Source organism: Cricetulus griseus, chromosome 9 (assembly GCF_003668045.3).
Source record: "Cricetulus griseus strain 17A/GY chromosome 9, alternate assembly CriGri-PICRH-1.0, whole genome shotgun sequence".
NCBI lineage: Eukaryota > Metazoa > Chordata > Mammalia > Rodentia > Cricetidae > Cricetulus > Cricetulus griseus.
Window position 1 is genome coordinate 13,887,081 of NC_048602.1, and position 23,156 is coordinate 13,910,236.

At 35.7% G+C, this 23,156-nt stretch overlaps 1 protein-coding gene across 1 annotated transcript in view; it reads right to left on the reverse strand.

Annotated features, from left to right (window-relative positions):
• Positions 1 to 249: 249 nt before the first annotated feature.
• The window catches only part of LOC113838086 (zinc finger protein 850-like), a 69,249-nt gene continuing 46,342 nt past the window's right edge, over positions 250 to 23,156 (reverse strand). Inside the window, 2 exon segments of the mRNA XM_035449126.1 lie at positions 250 to 825; positions 5,788 to 5,795. Coding sequence (XP_035305017.1) covers positions 250 to 825; positions 5,788 to 5,795 — 584 coding nt within the window.

Below are 23,156 nucleotides of genomic sequence, written 5' to 3' on the forward strand. Positions count from 1 at the left end.
AACATTTGTAAGGTATCTCACCAGTGTGTATTCTTTGATAACCTTGAAGATGTGTGCTCCTTTTAAAGGAATTTTCGCAATCTGAATATTTGTAATATTTCTCTCCAGTCTGTATTCTCTGATGAACATGAAGATCTGAGCCATTGGTAAAGATGTCTCACAATGTGAACATTTGTAATGTATCTCTCCAGTGTCTATTCTTTGATGAACTTAAAGACTTGAGTCAACTCTGAATGACTTTCCACAATCTTACCATTTGTAAGGTTTCCCTCCAGTGTGTTTTCTTTGATGAATTTTAAGATTTGAGCCATCAGAAAATGACTTTCCACAATCTTATCATTTGTAAGGTTTCTCTCCAGTGTGTATTCTTTGATGAACTTGAAGATCTGAGCCATTGGTAAAGGAATTTTCACACTGTGAACATTTGTAAGGTTTCTCTCCAGTGTGTATTCTTTGATGAAGTTGAAGACACATGCTTCTTTTAAATGACTTTCCACAATCTGAATATTTGTAAGGTTTCTCTCCTGTGTGTATTCTTTTATGAACTTTAAGATTTGAGCCATCAGTAAATGACTTTCCACAATCTGAACATTTGTAAGGTTTCTCTCCAGTGTGTATTCTTTGATGAACTTTAAGTTTTGAGCCATCAGTAAATGACTTTCCACAATGTGAACATTTGTAAGGCTTCTCTCCAGTGTGTATTCTTTGATGAACTTTAAGATTTGAGGCTTTCTTAAAGGACTTACCACATATTTTACATTTGTAAGGATTTTCTCCATTATGGATCTTCTGATGAACTGGAAGTGTTGAACTCTGAGTAAAAGTCTTGTCACATACTTCAGACATTGAAAACTTTTCTTCTTGACTGTCTGTATTGGGTATATAATTGTCATTATAGGATTTGGAGGGAAGCATCTTTATACCGTATGTTACCCCTCTTGACCACATGACAAATCTTTTGATAAATATAAGGCACTTTATTTTTGTGGATTCTTTTTAAAATATGTATATGTGTAACAATAATTTAACTGTCATTAGGAATAGATGGTATAAAGCTAGGCCATGTCCCTCGTGACTTTATCATTCCCTTTGTTGTTTCTTGTCTATTTTTTATTGTTAAAACAATTTTATTTTACTTACCAATCCTAGTTAACTCTTCCTGGAATACTACCACTCCCCCACCTTCTCTCAAACCCATCAAAATCCTCTCCTCAGAGAAGTTGATACTCCCACGGGGAATCTTCAAAGCCTGCCACATAATTTGGGGCATGTCCAATGCCTTTCCCAATGTATCTAGGTGAGTTCTCCATAAGGCCAGTTCATACACTAGTGATAATTACTGGTTCCAATGCCAGCAGCTGCCCAAGCCCCTAACTTTCACCCACATTCAGGGGGCTTATTTCAGGGTTATGTATGTTCCCCAGCTTTCAAGACTAGACTCACTGTGGTACATGCTTGGTTGAGCTGTTTCTGTGTGATTCCCTAACATGATCTTGACTCCATTGCTAATATTTTCACTCCTGCCTCTCCATAACACAATGCTTAGATGTTGATTACTGCATCTGGTTAAATAAGTTAGTGGATGAAGGCTCCATGATGTTAAATATGGTAGTATTCAATGTGATTTTAGGGTAAGGTCAGTAATATGGCCTTTCAATTATTGCTTAGCTTCATCACTGGAGTCTCTCTTGTGGATTCCTGGGAATTTCCTTAGTGCTAGGTTTCTTGTCAATCTGTTAATGCCTCCCATTAACAAAGTGTCACATTCCTTGTTCTCTCTTTCTGTCTTTCCCCCATCTTTATATTTCTGATCACTCATCTTCTCCTCACTCTTACTGTTCTCTGCTGCTCACTCTATGACTACCCACTTCTCTCCCCCCACTCCCAAGTACGTCAGGAGATCTTGTGTATTTCCTCTTCTCAATTGATGAGTAAAGAATTTATTGGACAATGGGAAGGCAGAATTTAGCTAGGCATTAATGTCAATCAAAAAGGCAGGGAGAAGGAAGACATTGTGAAGAAATAACATGTAGCCCTCAGTGAGGCAAGACACAAGGGTATCACCTAGGCAGGCCAAAGCCACAGATGAATATAAATGGGTGACTTAGGAAAACCTCTAGCACAGCATCTACCACCATTGGAACCTTGGCCCCACCCACACCAGGAGAGGTGAATGCCTTTGCCCCCACGGAAGCCCCTTATATTTTGGACCCTAATTGCCTGGGTTACATAATACTCCCCACCCCTTCCCACTGAAAACTACCCACACATCAAATCATCCAACACTACATCTGTTGTCATTGAACCATTCTCCCCATCTCTACCTAGAGAGGTGAGTGACACCCTCAACCTGAGCACTGGCTGGTGGCCCTTTGCCTCTAGATCCTAGTTGCCTGAGATATATCACATACCTTGTTAACACCCAGACAACTGGGACAGCATTCCCACAAGCCAAAACATCCAACAAATTTTTAATACAAAGTATCCAGGAAAATCTAGGACATTGAAAAAAAACAGAAAATAATGGTTATAGTAGAAAGTGAAGATGTCCATCTCAAGGTCACAGAAAACATATTCAACAAAATCATAGAAGTCTTTTCCAACCCAATGAATAAAATGCCTATGAAAAGAAAAGAAGCTTACAGAAAAACAAATATACTGGACCCCAAAACAATAGCCTCCCAAATATTAATCAAAACAAAACATACAAAATAAATACAGAATGTTAAAGGCTGCAAAGGAAACAGGCCAAGAAACATAGAAACACAGACATATCAAAATTATACCTGACTTTTCTATGGAAAATCTGAAAGCCAAAGGACCTAGGTACATGTTCTTCAGAGACTAATCCTTCTAAGCTCTCAATTACTATAGAGGGAGAAAATCATAAATTCTATGACAAAAGCAGATTTAAAAAACAATCCCAAATCCAACCTTAAAGTAAGTACTGGAAGGGAAACTCCAATCTAAGCAAGTTAGCTACAATCACAAAAACATTAAAAATAGATAATACCACATTACCAAAATTCCATAAAAAGGAAACACACACACACACACACACACACACACACACACACACAAACACACACACACAAACACACACACACATACACACACACAATAAAAATTACCACAAATAATAACAAATCCAAAAATAAAAAGGAATCAATAGTGAAATATTGTAAAAAAATATTAATATCAAGGGTCTCAGTTTGCCCTATAAAAAGACACAGTTAAACAGAATTTACAAGAACACAGAATCTATCCTTCTCCTGCATATAAGAAATACAATTCAACTACAAAGATAAAATTACCTCAGAGTAAAAGTTTGAGAAAATTTTTCTAATCAATTGGACCTACGAAAGAAGTTGGTGTAGTGACCATTATATGTAAAAAAATTAGACTTCAAAGTAAAATTAATCAAAAGAGATGAAGAAGGGCATTTCATATTCATCAAGGGAAAAATTCACCAAGATGAAACCTCAGTTCTATATATCTATGCCCCTAATACAAATACATACATTTGAAAGAGAAATATTACTAAACCTGAAGGTACACATTAAACCCCCACAATAAGAGTAGAAGACTTTTACACCCCACACTCACCACTGAACCAGACAACCAGACAAAACCCTAATGAAGAAATAAAGGAACTAACAGAAGATATGACTCAATTGGTTTTAACAGACATCTGCAAAACATTTCATGCAAACAAAAAAGAATATACCTTTTCCTTAGTACCAAATGGAACCTACTCTAAAACTGACCACATAGTCAGCAACAAAGCAAACCTCAAAAGATATAGTAAAATTGGAATAAAACCCTGTGTCTTATTAGATCTCCATTGTTTAAAGTTAGAATTCAACAAGAACACAAATTGAAGAATTCCTACAAAATGATGGAAATTGAAAATTCCCCAATTGCATCACACTCGGTCAAGGAAGAAACAAAGAAATTAATTAACAACCTCCTAGAAGTCAATGAAAAACAATATACCCAAATGTATGGGAAACATTAAAAGCAGTGCTAAGAGAAAAGTTCAGAGCACTAAAGTCCTGCATAAAAGAAATGGAGAACTCCAACACTGGTTGCTTAGCAGAACAACTGAATGCTATGGAAGGAAAAGAATCAAACTCATCCATGAGAATTAGACATCAGCAAATTAAATTGAAGGCTGAAATTCATAAAGTAGAAACAAGGAAAACAATATAGTAAATATCTGAAACAAAGAACTGGTTCTTCAAGAATATCAGCAAGATAGACAAATCTATATCCAATCTAACCAAATGGCACAGAGAGAACATTCAAATTAACAAAATGAAAAGGAAAACATAACAACAAACACTGAGAAAATGCAGAGAATAATAAGGTGAGAACTTAGAAAACCTGTATTCCACAAAATTGGAAAATTTTAAAGGAAATGGACAATTTTCTGGGTAGATATCACTTACCAACTTTAAATCAAGAAGCGATAATCAATTTAAGTAGACCTATAGCCCTTAATGATAAAGTAGCAGTGAGCAATAGTCTCCCAACTAAAATAGCCCAGGGCCAAAGGGTTTCATAGCAGAATTCTACCAGGAATTCAAAAAAGAGCTAAAACTGATATTACTCAAATTATTCCACACAATAGAAGCAGAAGGGTCACTGCCACCTCTGTTTATGAAGTGACAATTAACTTGGGACAAAAACAATGCAAAGACACAACTAAGAAAGAGAACTTCACCACAATCTCCCTCATGAACATTGATGTAAAAACATTCAATAAAATACTGGCAAGTTGAATCCAAGAAGACATCAAAATATCCTCTACCATATTCAATTAGGCTTCACCCAGAGATGCAGGGGTGATTCAACATACAATAATACATCAATGTAATCCACCGTATAAACAAACTATAAAAGAAAATAAAGCTCATGTTAATCACACTAAATGCTGAAAATGCCTCTGAAAAAAATCCCAGTCACCTTCAAATTAAAGATCTTGGAGAGAGCATGGATAGCAGTAACATAAGAAAACATGATAAAGGCAAACTACAGCAAGTCACCAATGAAGATCAAACATAATGGGGAGAAACTATGTGATTCTTCTCAAATCAGAAACAACCCAAGTATGCCCACTTTCTCCATGTGTCTTCAATATTGTTCTTGCACTTCTAGCTAGAGCAATGAGGCAAGAAAAGGAGATCAAGTGGTTACAAATTAAAAGGGAAGAAGTCAACCTTTCAATATTTGCAGATGACATGACATTTTACATAAGTGACCCCCAAAATTCTAGCAGGGAACGCTTAGGTGAGACAAACACCTTTACCAAATTGGAAGGATACAAGATAAAATAAAAAAATCAGTAGCATACTATATATATATATATATATATATATATATATATATATATCAAATGAGCTGAAAAAGAAATCAGAGAAGCATTGCCCTTTAAAATATCAACAAACAGCCAAAAAAGATGTTGAGGTTACTCTAACCAATAAAGTGAATGGTGAACGTCCTGTTTGACAAAACTTTGATTCTTTTAAGAAAGAAATTAAAAGTAATACCCGAAAATAGAGAGATCCACCATGCTCTTGGCTAATTAGGGTAAACATGGGAAAAAAAGTGCAATCGTACAAAAAGAAATCAGCATATTCAATGCAATCCTCATTAAAATCCAGGAGGAATTCTTCACAAATCTTGAAAGAATAATACTCAACTTTATATGGAAAAACAAAAAACAAGGATTGCCAAAAGTACTTGTGCAATAAAGGAACTTTCAGAGGCATTACTTTCATTGACTTTACCACCTATTATATAGAGCTATAGCAATTAAAACAGCTTGGTATTGGCCAAAAAAACAGAGAAGTTGAATAATAGAATCTAATTGAAAACTGTGATAATAATCAATCCACTTATGTCCACCTGATTTTTTGACAAAATACTAAAATTATACACTGGAAAACAAATATCTTTGACAAATGATGATCACATAACTGAATGCTGACATAGAGAAGATTGTATATCCAGCCACATTGAAATTCTTAGGAGAGAAATTGGAAGGACCTTGTAATGATTTGGTACAGGAGAACATTTCCTAACCATAAAGTCAGCAGCACATACTCTGAGATCTACAATTAATAAATCGTACATCTTGAAAATGAGAAGCTTCTTTAAGGCAAATGACATAGTCAGTCAACAAGACAAATCAGCAGCCCAGAGAACTGGAAAACAAGTTCATCAAACACACATCTGACAGATGGCCGATTTCTAAAATATAGAAAGAACTCAAGAAGCTAGTCACCAAAACACCATATAATCCAATTAAAATTTGGGGAACAGAACTAAATAGAGATTTTTCAATAGAGGAATTTAAAATGGCCAAAAGCCACTTAAGGAAATGCTCAGCATCCTTAGCCATCAGAGAAATGCAAATCAAAACTACTCAGAGATACCAATTTGCTCCTGCCAGAATAGCTGAAGTCAAAAAATGTTAAGAAAAGCTTACTGTGCAGAGGATGTGTAATGAAGGGCACATTCTTCCATTGCTGGTGAGAGTGCAACATAGTGCAGCCCATTTGGAAATCACTTTTGCAGTTAAACAGTAAATTTGGAATTGATGTACCTCAAGACCCAGCAATATCACTCTTGGGCATATACCCAAAGATGCAGATTCATACCACTAAGACATCTGTTCAACTATGTTAATAACAGAATTAAGAGTAATAGCCAGAACATGGAAGCAATGTATATGTTCCTCAATTGAAGAATCAGTAAAGAAAATGTGACACACATACACAGTTGACTACTGCTTGGTGGTTAAAAAAAATGACATCTTGAAATTCCCTGGCAAATGAATGAAAAGAGAAAATACTACCCTGCCTCCGGTAACTTATGCATGAAAATACAACCATGATATGCCCTCTTTCATATGTTGATATTAGATAAAGGAAAGGATAACCAGCCTACAATCCATAATTTAAAGAAGCTAGGAAAAAAGGATTACAATAAGAGAGACAAACATGAACCCCAGAGAATGGGAAATGGTCCATATTTGAGTAAACTTGGAGCATTGTCACATGGAGCTGGGACATAGGAGAGAGTGGAGTGCCTTTGGGGTAGATGGAGGAGAATCTGAGGGATCAGGAAGGTCAAGTTGGGCAAAGAATAGAGAAGGAGAGCCATGAAAGGGTTACATTGTTAGAAGGAGCTATTAGGGGGTCAAATATAAACTAGCACTACGGAAATTCCCAGAATTCCACAAGGATGACGCCATCTAAGGATCTAAGCAATATTGTAGAGACCACCATAAATGCCCTTCCCCTATAATGAGGTTGATGACTAATTTATGCCATCACAGAGCTTATATTCAGTAGCCGATGAAAGCAGATATTCAATGCTAAGCACAGAGCTGAACTCCTGGAGTCCATTTGTGGAAACATAGGAAAGATGAGCAAAGAGGTCAAGAACATGTTGGGGAAACCCACAGAAGCAGCTTCCCTTAACATGTGGGCGTTCATGGACTGCAGATTGTCATCGGAGTAAAACCCAACTTGGCCTCTGAAATTCGGTGTCAATTTTGGTCACTGGGCAGTCTATGGGCCACTGGCAGTTGAATTGATATTTATCCCTAGTATTTGTACTGTGTTTTTGTGTCCTTTTCTTATGGATGGATACTTTTCTCAACCAAGACATGTTTGGGCTGTGTTCTACCCCCAGCAATGGGACAGAGTTGATGATTCCCCATGAGAGGCCTCACCCTCTCTAAGGAGTAAATGGAGGTGCTGTGAAGGGATGCATTTAGGGAGAGTAAGAGGAGGTAATGGTGAGGAAAATATGATTGCTACATAAGATGAAATCATTTAATTTATGAAAAAAGTAAGAAAAATAGAAAATGATTAATTCTTTAGAGGGAATAGCTAATAAGAAGCCTAAGACCTTAGGCAAACAATTAAAAGTTAAGATTAATCCTCAGAGTGGTTATTTCCAAACCAAATTGTGGACCCAGAATGCAGAGAGAAAGTAATCTAGTAGGACCATTTCCCAGACAGAGAAGTGTCTCCTCCACAATCGGTACCAATGGACTGGAGGAATAATTCAGCCATTAAAGGCCAGGCTCACAACCAAAAATAAAGTAGGTACCAAGATTTGATAAAAATTTCTACATAAATCCTAAAAAACAGCTTCTTGATAGCCACAAATTTTCAAATAGACTCTGTTGCTGCTGGTGGTAAGATGTGAGGCTCCTTTAAAAAATTGTTTCTTACTGCTGTGGCATTCAGGCTTGAGCATAACATGGCAGTTTCTCTCCACACTACACGGAGACATTTCCAAGCCAAGCAGTGTGCAACATGGCAGACACGAAAATTTTATGGTTGGCATGCCACATACTGCTTCCCAGAGCTGGTGGTAAATGGACCTTTGACATATTGAAAGAGAGAAAGGAAAGGAACCATTATCCAGTGAGGGGGACCAAATAATTCTGTTATGAAATATTTTGGGTTCCAGCCTCCAGCTTCAGCAAAGAGTGGCACTGGAAAGCTCAGGCCCACTATTGTATTGTTAATGCCAGTAGGGCTACTATTGTTTACCAAGGCCTCAGGGTAATATGGCTCCTAATTTTCATCTCTATGCACCTAAGCATGTGAATAGGCCTGAAACTGGGAAGTGACATCAGAAGTGTATGAGTAACTTGTGAGCATAGAAGGTTAGCAGTTAGGGGCAAGCAACCAGAGCAGAGAGAAGAAAGAGAGAAATGGTTCCCTGGTGGTCATGACAGGATGGTTATGAAACACCAGAAAAGATGACTAATAAAGAAATGAGTCTAGTTGTACAACATGGAACTGAGAGCACTCTGAAGGTGACAAGATGCCTGCGATTGGTCTTTATCACCCCTGGGTTGCTAGGAGCATCCACGTCCACACACCCATTCAGGCAGAACCTCATGGATTAAGGCTGAGACATGCTGAGTCATGACAAAAATCCAGGGTTACCACAACCATGGATTACCTTTTTAAAAACACTCTTTTTCATAAAATCAATTGTGGATACACAATAAGCACAGATTCATACAAAAAGACTTGTAAATAGTGTTTAAATGATGTACATAAACTTGATAGTAAAAGAGTAAAAGTCATAGATTAAAGAGTAATTTAAGATAATACAATATGGTGCTTAAAAAAGAAATAGAGAAATATAAGCCAAATAAAGATGAAATATTCATGGAGAGTCTGGGTTATATATATTATTGTGTTTTCTTTAATTTTTTGGCCACACAGACATTTGATACTGGGGACAACTAAGCTAAAACAACATATACATTTTAAAGGTGTCTTGACATCAAAATGAGAATGTAAGGATATGAAAATTTGAAAAAGTTTCTGCTTTTGTTTATACAGACAATAGGAATCTATGGATTCATTCCAGTCTATGGTTTGATCAAGTAAGACCACTTGAAAGAATGGCCTGGGTGATCCAACATCTAAAGTAGCTGATGTGATGCAATCTCTTAGACCACTACAGATCAGATTTGGCCATTGTTCTGGTTGTCTCAGGATCGTCATGGGATTGAGAGTCCCCCAAATATCAGGTAGCAGTTTGGAGACAACTAGGCCCAAATTTCAAAGTATTATTTATAAATGCTCGTTTTCCTTTAAACAGTGGTTATTGTCAATGGTTGATGAGGACAGTCAACACTTTCTATAGAAAAAGAGGGATAAGTATTATATAGAAATGAATATTTTGCATTGGGGTGGATTTTGGTTTATTGATACAAATTTAAGGTCAATTTGTTATATGTATATTTATACTCTTGTTTCAGTTATTATTTTTAAACACTCATTTAAGAATGTAATATATCATTAAGAAATACAGATTATAAGTAGTTATCTTTAATAATAAAAACATATATTTATGTTTTTTTATAGATTACAGAGAAATATTTCAGGTAGACAAGTATTCTTGTAAACCTCTCAAAGAGCTACAGAATGTGACAGTTAAAATGGTTTATTAACTTAGTTCTTTCCATGACAATGAGACACATCTGTTCCAGTCCACACCATCTATGTCAGAAAGAATGGAGAGCACCACAGAACCTTGATTTGGTGTTTACTTTCAATGTGTCATAGACAGCCTTTTAGACTAGAAATGTCTCTTGCCTGGACTATGTGACTGCTTGACAAATGAACTGGACATGCAGTACCTACAGAAATATATCTGCTAAACTTGCAGCCAAGAGATGGGATTGTCCTTCAGGTTCCCTGCTTCACTGAGAACACTGCCAAACATTCTAAAAGTACGAAAAAGAAAGCAACTGATACCCTTTGCCGATACAAGACAAAAAATGATGTTCAAATTTCCTTCTCCATTGAAATATCGACAAATACTCTATGCATGTAGGCTGAAGATAGAATCCCCACCATTACAGAGGAACTATGGGTGACTGTCCAGGCAACAAGATGTCTCTGCAAATTCTAGAGTTTTAAAATTCACTTACAACCCACTCTCTGCTTACTTATAACCCTCTGGGTTCTTTGATGGAGTTGAGTAGAAGACTTAAAGTTATAATTTTCCCTTAGATATAATAAAAGATAAATTATACAAAAATTTGAGACACACAAAGACGGGATAGATGATAAACTGTTTCCTTTAGATTTTATCAAATGTAAATGTGCTAAATACCATAAATATATATCTCACTCAATAACAAAATTTTATTATTGTAAAGTTAAACCTTTCTTTTTAATTAGACAGAAAAGAGGGGATCATGGAGGATGTCATTTAGCATGTTGTTCATATATATATAAATATATATATATTATATATGTATATATAATAGTCATATTATATAATATATATACACACACACACATATATATATAATAGTTTTATGAATAAAGACTTTTGGACAATATATAGGCAGAATTTAGCTAGGAAGAGATTCTGAGCAAACAGGTAGGGAGAAGGAAGATAGGGTTAAGAGATGCCATGTACCTGCCAGGATGCAGGACTCCAGGGCATTACCTATGTAAACCAAAGCTACCGATTAATATAGATGGGTTAATTTACAAGAACCCTAGCAAATAAGAAGACTAAGCTCTTGAACAAAAATTATAAGTAGATATTACGACTCAGAATCTTTCTTCCATAAGTGACTGTAGGGACATGGTTGGTAGAGAGAAAACAGTCTAGAAAGACGAAGAACAGATGAAGGAACATCTGCCTTTACTGTGTAGACAACATCAAATGATAAAATCATGTGGCAACAAACAAAATCTCTGGTATAAGTAATGGCTTGTATTATTTTCTGTTGTTACAACCCAAACATAGGGAGTATTGCCCTTGTAATAATTTAAGCTCAAGAATTCAATGATGATGTCAGAATATTGAAAAAATGAAGGGATGGGTCTCAAATTTTTATTCAACTGGAAAATTTCAAGTGCTTTAAAGTACAATATATGCTATACAAGGAGATTTTCCAATTTTTGGACCATGTGGCCACAGATATTGACTGGCCTAGAAGATAAGTACACAATTGCCACAGATTTTTTCACAATAACTAATAAATATTTGAGTGTCTTACTCCCACCTCCATTGTTGGAAACCATATCTGACACTTATTAGAGCCAAGATACTGATACCAAACTGTCTTGGGCACTAGATGAAAAACTATTATTATTCCACTAAAGGAGCATGGCAGCAAACTATTAATATACTGCTGAACCCATAGATTGGTACCTTTCTCATCCTTCACTAGAAATGTTTATTATTCAGATTTTGGAAAACGAAGCTATAACTGGGATTCTTTTTTCTTATCACTCCAATCATGATGCAATCACCAATGAATAAATGAATTCGGAGAGAACATAGAGGAAAGAATCTGTAAATGAATGACTCCAATGAAGCAGAAGCTTATAAACAGTATAGGACCAATGAACATACAATTAACAAGTCTGTGACAGAAAGGTCAAAACCCACACAATCTCAAGACAGCCAAAATGCCAGCTTGTTCACTACAGTAGATCTAAAGACATAAATCATTGTGAAGAACATATATGTGGTCCCTAACGCCCAGGAGTCATAAAATCTGTTTTTCTTTTGGTTAATCCAGGGTATAGCAATAATATTCAATGTCTTTAGTTCCAAAATACTTGGCCAGAACACATTTTCCTCTATTTTTTATGTATTTTTTAATCATGTGCTGACAGAATAAGATGGGATAGGGAAGTAATGACACTGGGTTAATGTATTAAGGTGATGGTAGGCAAGGAGGTAAAGAAAGAAAAAAATTGATGCACATATATTGTAAAAATGTTAAAATATATAGAAAAACACTAGAAAACATAATCCATTTTTCACTGACATATTTCAGAACAATTCAGATATATATTAGTATACAAAATAAAGCCATATATACATTGCCAAAATGCTATTGGAAAATAAATATTATCTAATCACTATTCTGATGAAATGAAGGAAAACAAATGTATGATCCCCTGTGTGCCAGAACCTAGTATAAAATCATAAAATGAATACTTGTGCATCACTTCAAGTAAGAAGCAGGGCTAATCAAACTGCAGTTGTTGTTCATTCATTGTATTGTATCCCACACATGAACCATTGTTCCCTTTCATCTTACCTGGTTCCAGGACTTCTGAGTCCTCTATATTCACCTTCCAGGGTTCTTTGTTTTGTACAATACAGGTGACTAATTCTGGTTTTGATACACAAAGTCCTATGAATTAGAAGAGACATGTGATAATTTCTTTACATGACACAGGCTTGTATACAATGAGCATAAAGGAGTATAAAGAAAGACTGTTAAGTGAAGTCCTATTAGTACATACTTGACAGGCACTGTAAACTTATAAGAAATTAAAATTAATTTTGTATACTTCAAATTTCCTTCCATTAAACAATTTCAAATATATAATTGTTGTATTCAAAATGTATTCACACTTTATTTCTCCTGAATAACCACAAAAATAGCATAGGGGATTTAATTATATGTTAGGCTAAATTAAAAGATGATTTAAAATTTCATAAGACAAATTTTAGTAAATATTACACTCACCAATATCAAGGAATAATTGGGAAAGATTATTTAACTAAAGTGCTTGCTGTACTATCAGTAAGTAATCTGAAATTTTCAAAACTATGTTGCCCTGGAGGATGTTGTGACTTTTTAAAAGCAATAAAAGTACCCTACATCTAAAACATCATCAAATTTGTGCCTTTCTCAGTGATAAATATCATCTGAAGTTGTCCTCAGTAGGAATTGAGTTTTGATATTAATATCTCATGTCAGAAATTTTGTAAACCTTTCAGAGCATGCATCAATGCAGATCTGTCATACTGGAAAAAAAGAGCCAGGAAAGGGTGGAAAGTGAGATACAGCATAGAAATGAGAGTGATAATATAATAAAGCATCTCTGTTGAAAATACAATAAAACCTGAAAACAGATGTCTTACAATAAGGTGCTACAGTGAATGTTGATCTGTGCAAACGAATTATTTCTCTGTGGACTGTCAACCTGTCACAACCTTGTGCACACATTGACCTGAGAACAAGCCATATGTCAATGTGCTTCTTTATGGATTTTTTCAAGAAATTTATCTTCAAGTTTCAACTTCCTGATAGTATTCTGTGTGTAACGTGAAAGCACCATCATTCCATGCTACCACTCTCAGAGACTGGAAAGCTGTGTAAAGATGTTCCACAATACAGATGCAAAAACCACGAACTTTTTCAGAGTGACCAACTCTTAGTTTTTTCCTCTCCTTCATTTGTAGGATCTATTATTCCAGTGGATAGTCGTTATCTACCTCCTGGGTTTGTGACTTCAGCAACCTGCTTTATATATTACACAGGCATTTCCAATTGACTCTGATGATCAAATGAATCAAAACTGACACATACATTTCAAATAGTGAATGGAATTCTAGGGGTCACCACAGGTGAAAGAATTTCTCACATTATGTAATTAATATATTTCTTACAGGCATAGCACAGTGGGGAACTGATGCTTCACTAATGTCTCCAAACATCATTCCATTTTGTTTTCATAATACAATATATAATTCCACTATTTCCCTGATTTGCAGGTATACAAATGTATGGATTGTCTCTCAAGTTTATTTTGTATAGTGAAAAAGTCTCTTTTTGATTCACTGTCATAAGCCAAGTCTAGTCAAACCTAAACATGCCATTCCTGTGCCCAATAATACTTTTGGTTGTTAATGAAGACACTCCAATTCCAATCACATAAGTTTTTCTTGTTGCAAGTTTGATTGTTTGCAAAATCAACCTAAATAAAGGCACTCTTATCCAGACAGTTCTCAATTAGTTCATTTTTTTCAAAAATATACCATGTGGCCATATTTTCTGATATTGCATTGAATTATGAATGTATCCTTTATTGATTATCTTGATTCTTTTTTTGAATTTGGAGATAAGATCTCTCTGTGTAGCCATGGAGCCTCTCCTGGCACTTGCTCTGTAGGTCAGGATGGCCTCTAACTCACAGAACCGCCTGCTTCTGCCACCCAAGTACTGGGATTAAAGGCATACACTGCCAAATTCTGTCTATCTTGATTCTTTTAAAGAATTACATAGTAATAATTCAAAATTCATTTTAATATGGAATATTTCACATTATCTATGTTTCTATTGTCTTTCTAGGTTTGAAGATATGCAGACATTATTAACTCCTGTCATGGATATGATTTTGCACAAATGCAATATGCAAATAGAGTGTGGTAAAGATTCTCTACACAGTGTTAAATTAGTAAAGTCTAGATTGTCATAAAAACACAAATTGAACCAGACTGAAGAAGATTCTGACCATGGACACACAAAAAAACTGAGGAAACAATCTTCATAGCATGATTGCAGTTCTTAATGTTAGAATGTCCTATCATCTATGGGATTGTTAAGCAGGCTTGCCTCCAATAGAAAGAAATTTTTTATCTAAGAACAATCAACTCTTGTTGCCCTAAATACAGATGAAAATGACCTAAAGAACAGATATTTCAATGACTAGAAAATAGCGAATATTCTACAGCTTTAAATTACAGTTTATGTATGTTCCTATTTGTGTTTTTGTCTATGTAGTTCTACATATTTGTATTGCATGGTTATCAATTAATAAAAACATTGATTCCTTGTAAAACTGTTTAATTTCATATAGTATATGTTTTTGTTTCAAGGACTACAGTACCATTAGGCTAATGTATGATATTAAAAAAAATGACACAGAGACTGATTTTGGGATTCAAGTTTCATGATGAGTATAAGAAAAGCAGAGCAGCAGGCCAGTATCATGTTACCTCTGGACAATGGGTGCCTTTCAGAGATCTTGCTTCTGTATTATATACTTCCCTAATGTAGGGATTAAAGCTGTGAGTTATAATTATCTTTTAGAGTGATTTACTATTGTGGTTACCTGGGTGGTCTTGGAAACACTGAGATGCATATGAGTCCAAAGTTAAAAGTGTGTACCACTACCACCTAGATTATGGTTGCTTGCCTTGTTTCTTATATCTGTTCTTGACTGCTTTCTAAGTCCCTGGCCAAGCTTTAGTAAATAATAAAAATATATCACCACAGTAATGTTTTTGAACCCTCGGTTCCCAAATGACATACTCTTTTGGTGAGAAAGTGTGGCCTTCCAGTAGTAGATGTGGAGGTTTATCAGTTTGGTTTTTGTTTATTTGAGGATTTGTGTTCTGAATGTAGACTTTGAAGTTTTGCTGTTTCAGATGCCCATGGCAGTCATAGGGTCTCTCTGTCTCTCTTCATGGTACCCGTGAATCACAGTCCGTCCATTGACAACTTTGACATTTGACTGGTCTAGTATCTTTCTTTAGTCATAGAAGAAGGGTCCATAATGCCTATCCTCTATCATTGACTGTAAGGTCTGAAGAAGCCTGCCAATTAGTATGCTTGCCAAAACTGAAACTTGGCCTTCTTATTCAATTACATCCTCATCAGATTTCTATTTTCCAAGATTTCCTTCAACGTATAAGATTGGGTGTATTGGAATTTATATTATTAAATTGATTGACATCAAAGTCAGAATTCCACATCCCTCTGATTCTGGAGTGCTGATATTAAAAGCATGCACCACCATGCAAAATTGTAAGCTTTTTTAAAATATGTTTTCAAATTGAGAAACTACTCTTTGTGATGTTGCCCTGAGATTGCCATACACTGTACTCAACCTCATTAATCTCCTTGAACCTAGGAGTTATCTCCATTCTATTTGTTGGTGTACTTTTCTTCTCAAAATATACACTTAATATTTACATTACTCTACTGGCACCTTTACAGTGTAAATCTTTATATGTGAACAGTAGACAATAAAAAACTGTTTTAAAGTTGTTTTGAGATTTCCTTTGCTTATGGCTAATTTAGCAACACTTAAAACATTCTACTGCTTCCCTTACCCAAAATCCATATTCCTCCAAACAAAAACATTGTCATGTCCACTAAAATAAAATCACAGATTCTGGTACCAAATTCTGTCTTAGGTTTCTATTGCTATGAGTTGACACCTTGACTACTGCAACTCTTTTAAAGAAAGACATTTAATTGGCTGACATAAAATATGAGAAGGCAACAGGAAGTGAGGTGAGACACTGGGCATGGATTGAACATTTATGAAAAAAATAAACACACCTCTACAATGACACACTTCCTCTAACAAGGCCATCCCTATTCCAAAAAAGCCATATCTGCTATTAGTGCCAATCCCTTTGCAAGCTATTTTTTTTGAAACCACCCAACCTAACTGAAGAAGGCTACAACATAGAATAGCAACTGTTCTGGTATATTATGGTTATTGGTACTATAGAGAACCGAATTTCACAATCTTATCTATTTTCAAATTTGAAATCTGCCCACTTCAGAAAGTAGTTCTCATGATGGAAATCACTCACATGCATATATCCCCAAAGGAGTACATTATTGTTATTAGGAAAGCAATCCTTTTATTCTGATAAATGGATAACTTTTTAAACAGCTACATTTATTAAAATATTTCTATGCATAAATTATTACCAAAATATACTTTCCAGTGATTTAAGAAGGGAAAAAACTGAAAGACAAATTACAGAGAAAGAAATTTATCCATATTTGAATTTTTGATTTCCAAACTTATGGATGCAGAACCACTCCTCAAGTTTACTACACAGTGAGATATACAATTTAAATCCAAGATTTTATCCATTATTACCACAGTGACAAAGGTAATCATTAAAGAAAAAGAAAAGAACCTGGGTGTTGTGGTGCATGCTTTTATACCAGAACTTGGGAGGCAGAGGTAGGTTGATCTCTGTGAATTCTAGGTCAGCATAAAATGAAAGTGAGTGAAAGGACAGGATCCAAAGCTACACAGAGAAAAAACTGTCTCCAATGTTCTTGGATACGTAGGAGCAACATAGCAAAAATGGCAATTTGTCGAAAGCAATCTACAGATTCAACTCAATCCCCATCAAAATCCCAGCACAATTCTTCACAGACCTTGAAAGAACAATTCTCAAATTTATATGGAACAACAAAAGACACTGGATAGCCAAAACAAGATAGGGATAAATGGGACCTCCAGAAAATGAGAAGCTTCTGTAAGGCAAAGGACACAGTCAGCAAGACAAAACAGCAGTCCAAACACTGGGAAAAGATATTCACCAACCCCACATCAGACAGAGGGCTGATTTCCAAAATATACAAAGTACTCAAGAAGCCAGCAAAACTATGCAATGAACTTGGGTAGAAAATAAAACTTTCCATGGTAAAAATACATTTTTAAAAGTGTTATTGCTATGTCAGAAATTCAGAGTCCCCAACAAGGAATGTACCTAAGTGAAAGAAAATAACACAAAGGGACAACAGTAGCAAAAGAACAATGCCATTTCAGTTATTCAAACAAGCTCTTAAAAAACAATAAAGTCGTAGGAACTATAGTGCACATCTTTCATTTGCCTTTTTGAGAAAGTGTCTCATTGTGTTTGTGTTATCCCTTCAGGACTGACACTCACTCTGTAGACCTGAGTGGCCTGCAACTCCCAGAAATCTGCTTGCCTCCACCTCTTAACTACATGGATTAAAGGAGTGCACCTACATACTCATCTAAATTAATTTTTCTGTAGAGACAAAATGTCAAGGTCATGGTCATAATCGAGTAACCTCAGCAGAGAAACATTAAGTATAATCCACACCATGTCATCAGTCATCAAGAGTCCATCTGAATGCACAGCTTCCCACATGCTTGCTGTTTACTGTGAAATGTAGTCTGCATTAAAATGTACATCTCTACAATGTGAAGAAACAACATGAACTGTTAACCAGACAAATCACCCAGTTTGAAAGACTCAGTAGTTGTACTGTAAAGGTTATGTCTCAAATTTTATGTAGAGACAGAGGTAAAATGAGAGAAAGAATGGGAGAATCCACCTGTGTCATACGAATGTCTTACAAAGCCTGATCTATCCAGGAGCTCATGAACTAAGTGAGAAACATTATCTCACCTCTTGGCCATCAATATATCCACATGATTTTTGATACATTCCCACCTGAAAATGGAATCTTTTCTTTTTTCTTCACTCTTTTCTTCTTCCATATACTCATTCCTTCCTTCTTCCTTGCCAATTTATTTTACTTTGATAAAACTTTGTTAAATTTCCACTCCTAACCAAGGTGGTTTGTGTCTGTTTTTTTTTCCTTATTTATTTTTTCTATCCTAATTAGATTTTATCTGTTTTTTTTTTGGTTGCCACATTTTTATTGCAGCCCACTGTTCTTTGTATTAATTTCTAAATTTAATTTAAAAGCCATCTTACTTTACATACCAATCTGAGTTCCCTCTTCCACTTGTTCTGTGTCCTCCCACTCACTCCACCATCTTCCCTTCCCACCTCCTATCCACTCCAAGAGAGTGTGAGGCCTCCGATGGGGAATTATCAAATTCTGTTTCACCATTTGGAGTAGGACCACAAGCTCTCCCCCCCCCCCGCTGTATCTAGGCTGAGAGAGAATCCCAACATAGGGAGTGACTTTCGAAATTAAGTTCAGGCACTAGTGATAGAAACTGGTTCCCCTGCCAGCTGCCCAATAGACTGACTGAGAACCCCAAATGACACCCACCCTCAGAAGGCCTACTTCAATCTTAGGCAAGTTTCCCATTTGTCATTCTATAGTCCTTGAACTCCCACCTGCTCATGTCAGGTGTGTCTTATCAAAAACTCTGGAAGTTGACAACTGTCTGGAAAAGAATGCTTTTATTTAGGTGGATTTTGCAAACAATCGAATTTTCAACATGAAAAACCTTGTTGGTTGGAATTGGTGTGCCTTTAGTAAAGCACAAGTTTTAAATTGGCACAGGAATGTCATGTTTGGATTTGAGTAGAGATATCTTTTGACACAAACCCAAGTGGTAGATAACCACTATCTTCTGGAATAATAGATCCTACAAATGGAGGAGAACAAAAACTAAGAGTTAGTCACACTGTAAAAGTTCATGGTATTTGCATATGTGTTGTGGAACAAGTCACAAACTGAGGATATTTTTTAAGCTGCTGTCCAGTCTCTGAGTGTGGTAGCATGGAATGAAGGTGATTTCACCTTACACACAGAATAGTATCAGGAAGGTAAAACTTGAAGATAAATTCCTTGAAAAGGTCCATAAAGAAGAGGATTGATAGATGGCTTGTTCTCAGGTAAATGTGTGCACAAGGTTGTGACAGGTTTACGGTCCACAGAGAAATAATTCGTTTGCACAGATCAACATTCACTGTAGCACCTTATTGTAAGAAATCTGTTTTCAGGTTTTATTGTATTTTCCATAGTGATTCTTCATTATCACTCTCATTCTATACTGTATCTCACTTTCCACCCTTCCCTGCCTCTTATTTTCCAGTATGACATATCTACATCGATGCATGCTCTGAAGGATTTACAAAATTTCTGATATGAGAGATTAATATTGATTCTCAATTCCTACCGTGGACAACTTCAGATGTTATTTGTCACTGAGAAAAGGCACAATTTTCCTCAGGATTTTAGGTGTTGGGTACTTTGATCTCTGTTAAAAAGTTACCACATCCTCCCTCATAACATATAGATTTGAAAATTGCTGATTAATTACTAATATTACAGCAAGCTCTTTAGTTAAATAATCTTTCCTTTGGGGAAAATTATGGTCTCAAACCATCATCATAAGGAGAAACATTTTTTATTTCAGAGTCTCTTGACATTTGAAGATGTGGCCATCAATGTCTCTAAGGAAGAATGGGATTCCATGAATTCTACTCAGAGGGATTTGTACAGAGGTGTCATGTTGTAGAATTACAGCAACATGGTTTCTGTAGGTGAGAATAAATAATTTTCTGAATCCTGCTTAAACATAAGAATATATAACAACTTGTATTATAATTTTGATTTGTTTTCTATGAAGAAATACCAGCTCCCAACTATTCCTTGATATTCGTGAATGAAATATTTACTAATTTTTCTTATAATATTTTAAATGATCTTTTAATTTAGCCTAACATATAATTCAATCCCATATGGTAATTTTGCAGTCATTCAGGAGAACTGAAGTGTGAATACAATTTGAATCCAACAATTATATATTTGTAAGTGTTTAATGTAAGGGAATTGAAGGTATACAAAATTAATATTAATTTATTAAAAGTATCAACTGCCTGTCAATTATGTACTAATAAGACTTCACTTATGAATCTGTCCTTATATTCTTTTACTTTCCCTGAATACAAGCCTGTGTTACAACCCAACATTTCTCCTCATTATGTAAAGAAATTTATCACCCATCTCTTGTAATTCTTAGGCCATTCTGAATCCAAACCTGAGCTAGTCACCTGTCATGAAGAAAACAAAGAACCCTGGACGGTGAATATAGAGTAAGCAGAAAGACTAGAACCAGGTAAGGTGAAAGGAAACAATGGTTCATGCGTGGACTACAAAACAAGAATAAAACATGACCTGCAGTGGGGTCAGCCCTGCTCCTTGCTAGAAGTGAAGGCCACCTATCTTTTAGAATTGCATACTAGGATCCGCCATACAGATAATTTTATGTGGTTTTCCTTCATTTATTCAGAAGAGTGATTAGATAAAATTTAGTATGCCAATAGCAATGTAAGTGTGGTTTGGTTTTGTTTTCCAATATATGACTGACTTTTCTGAAGTATGTCAGTGATAAATGGATTATGTTGTCTAGTGTTTTTCTGTATTTTTGAACTGTTTTACAATATATCTGGATTATTTATTTTTCTTTCTTTTACCTCCTTGTGTACCATCACTCTGTCACATTAACCCAATATCATGTCTTCCCCATCGCATTTTATTCTCTATCAGCACATAACCAGAAAATACATAAAAAAAATAGAGGAAAATGTTGGCTGGCCAAGTAATTTGGAAGAAAAGACTTTGGAACTGATTGCTATACCCTGGATTAAGCAAACAAAAACAGATTTTCCTACTCCTGTGCATTAGGAACCAGACTTATGTTTTTGTCAAAGATTTATGACTTTAGATATACTTTTTTATTTATTAATTTTTTATTAGCTCAAATTAGGAACAAGCTTACTTCACATTTCAATCCCTTCTCCCTATCCCTGCCCTCACCCACCTACCCCATACCTCATCCACCCGCTATTCCCCAGGCAGAGTAGGGCCTTCCAGGTCGGCCCCCAAAGACTACCACATCATCCTGGGCCTAAGTTATTTGAGGCAGGAATATATTTTCTGCTTTCATCCATTTGCCAGGGAATTTCAAGATGTTGTTTATTAATTCACTGAGCAATAGTCAACTGTGATATGTGTCACATTTTCTTTTTCAATTTAGGAGAATACACATTGCTTCAATTTTCTGGCAATTACAGTTAATGCTTGTATTAACATAGTTGAACAGATGTCTTTGTGGTATGAATGTGCATCTTTGGGTATATGCCTAAGAGTGGTATTGTTGGGTCTTGAGGTACAACTGAATTCCAAATCAATTCCAAATTTTATGATTAACTGCCAAACTAATTTCTAAATTGGCTGCACAATGGTGCACACCCACCAGCAATCGAAAAATGTTCCCATCACTCCACATCCTCTCCAGCATGAACTTTCATTAGCATTTTTATTTTAGCCATTCTGACAGTTACAATCTCATCAAAATCCCAACACAATTCTTCACAGATCTTGAAATAACAGTACTCAATGTTATATGGAAACACTAAAAACCCAGGATAGACACAACAACCCTATACAATAAAGGAACTACTAGACAAGCTCTATTATAGAGCCATAGTCTTGAAAACAGGTTGGTATTGGCACAAATATAGACAGGGTGACCAAGGGAATCAAATTGAAAACCCTGAGATTAATCCACACACCCATGAAAAACTGATTTTTCACAAAGAAGCTAAAGTTACAAAATGGGGGGAAAAAGCATCTTCAACAAATGGTGTTGGAGTTGGAATAACTGGATTCATACATGTAGAAGATTGCAGAGAGATCCTTATATATGGCCATGAACAAAACTGATATCCAAATGGATCAAGGGACTCAACATAAATTCAGCCACACTGAACATCCTTGAAGAGAAGGTAGGTGGTACCCTGGAACAAATTGGAACAGGTTACTGCTTTCATTTTTTTAAATCATTTTTTATTTGAATTAGAAATTAGATTAATTTACATGACAATCCCAGTTCCTTTCTCCCTCCCCTACCACCACCCAAACTAAAGCCCTATCTATCACATACCCTTTCTTTTATTCTTCACCTGACTCAACATTTCTGCTTCCACATGAGCTCTGCATCCTTCCTCTTCTTACCTTCTCATTCTCATAGCTCCCTCCCCCGTCTTCCCATGCTCTCAATTTGCTCAGGGAAGTGAGTCAGGTGTAGATTAGAAGAAAGGATATGCTATTGGTTAGGGGAGTGGTAGGAGAGGAGAAGAGGGAGAAGGGAACTGTGACTGTCATGTAATTCAATCTTGTTTGTAACTCAAATAAAAAATTGCTCAGGGCGCCTGGCCATTTCCCCTTCTGCAGGGAACAATGTTTTTTTTTTCTCTTTTAGGGTCCTCCTTGTTTACTAGTTTCACTGGCAGTGTGGAATGTAGGCTGCTAATCCTTTACTCTATGTCTAGAATCCACATATGAG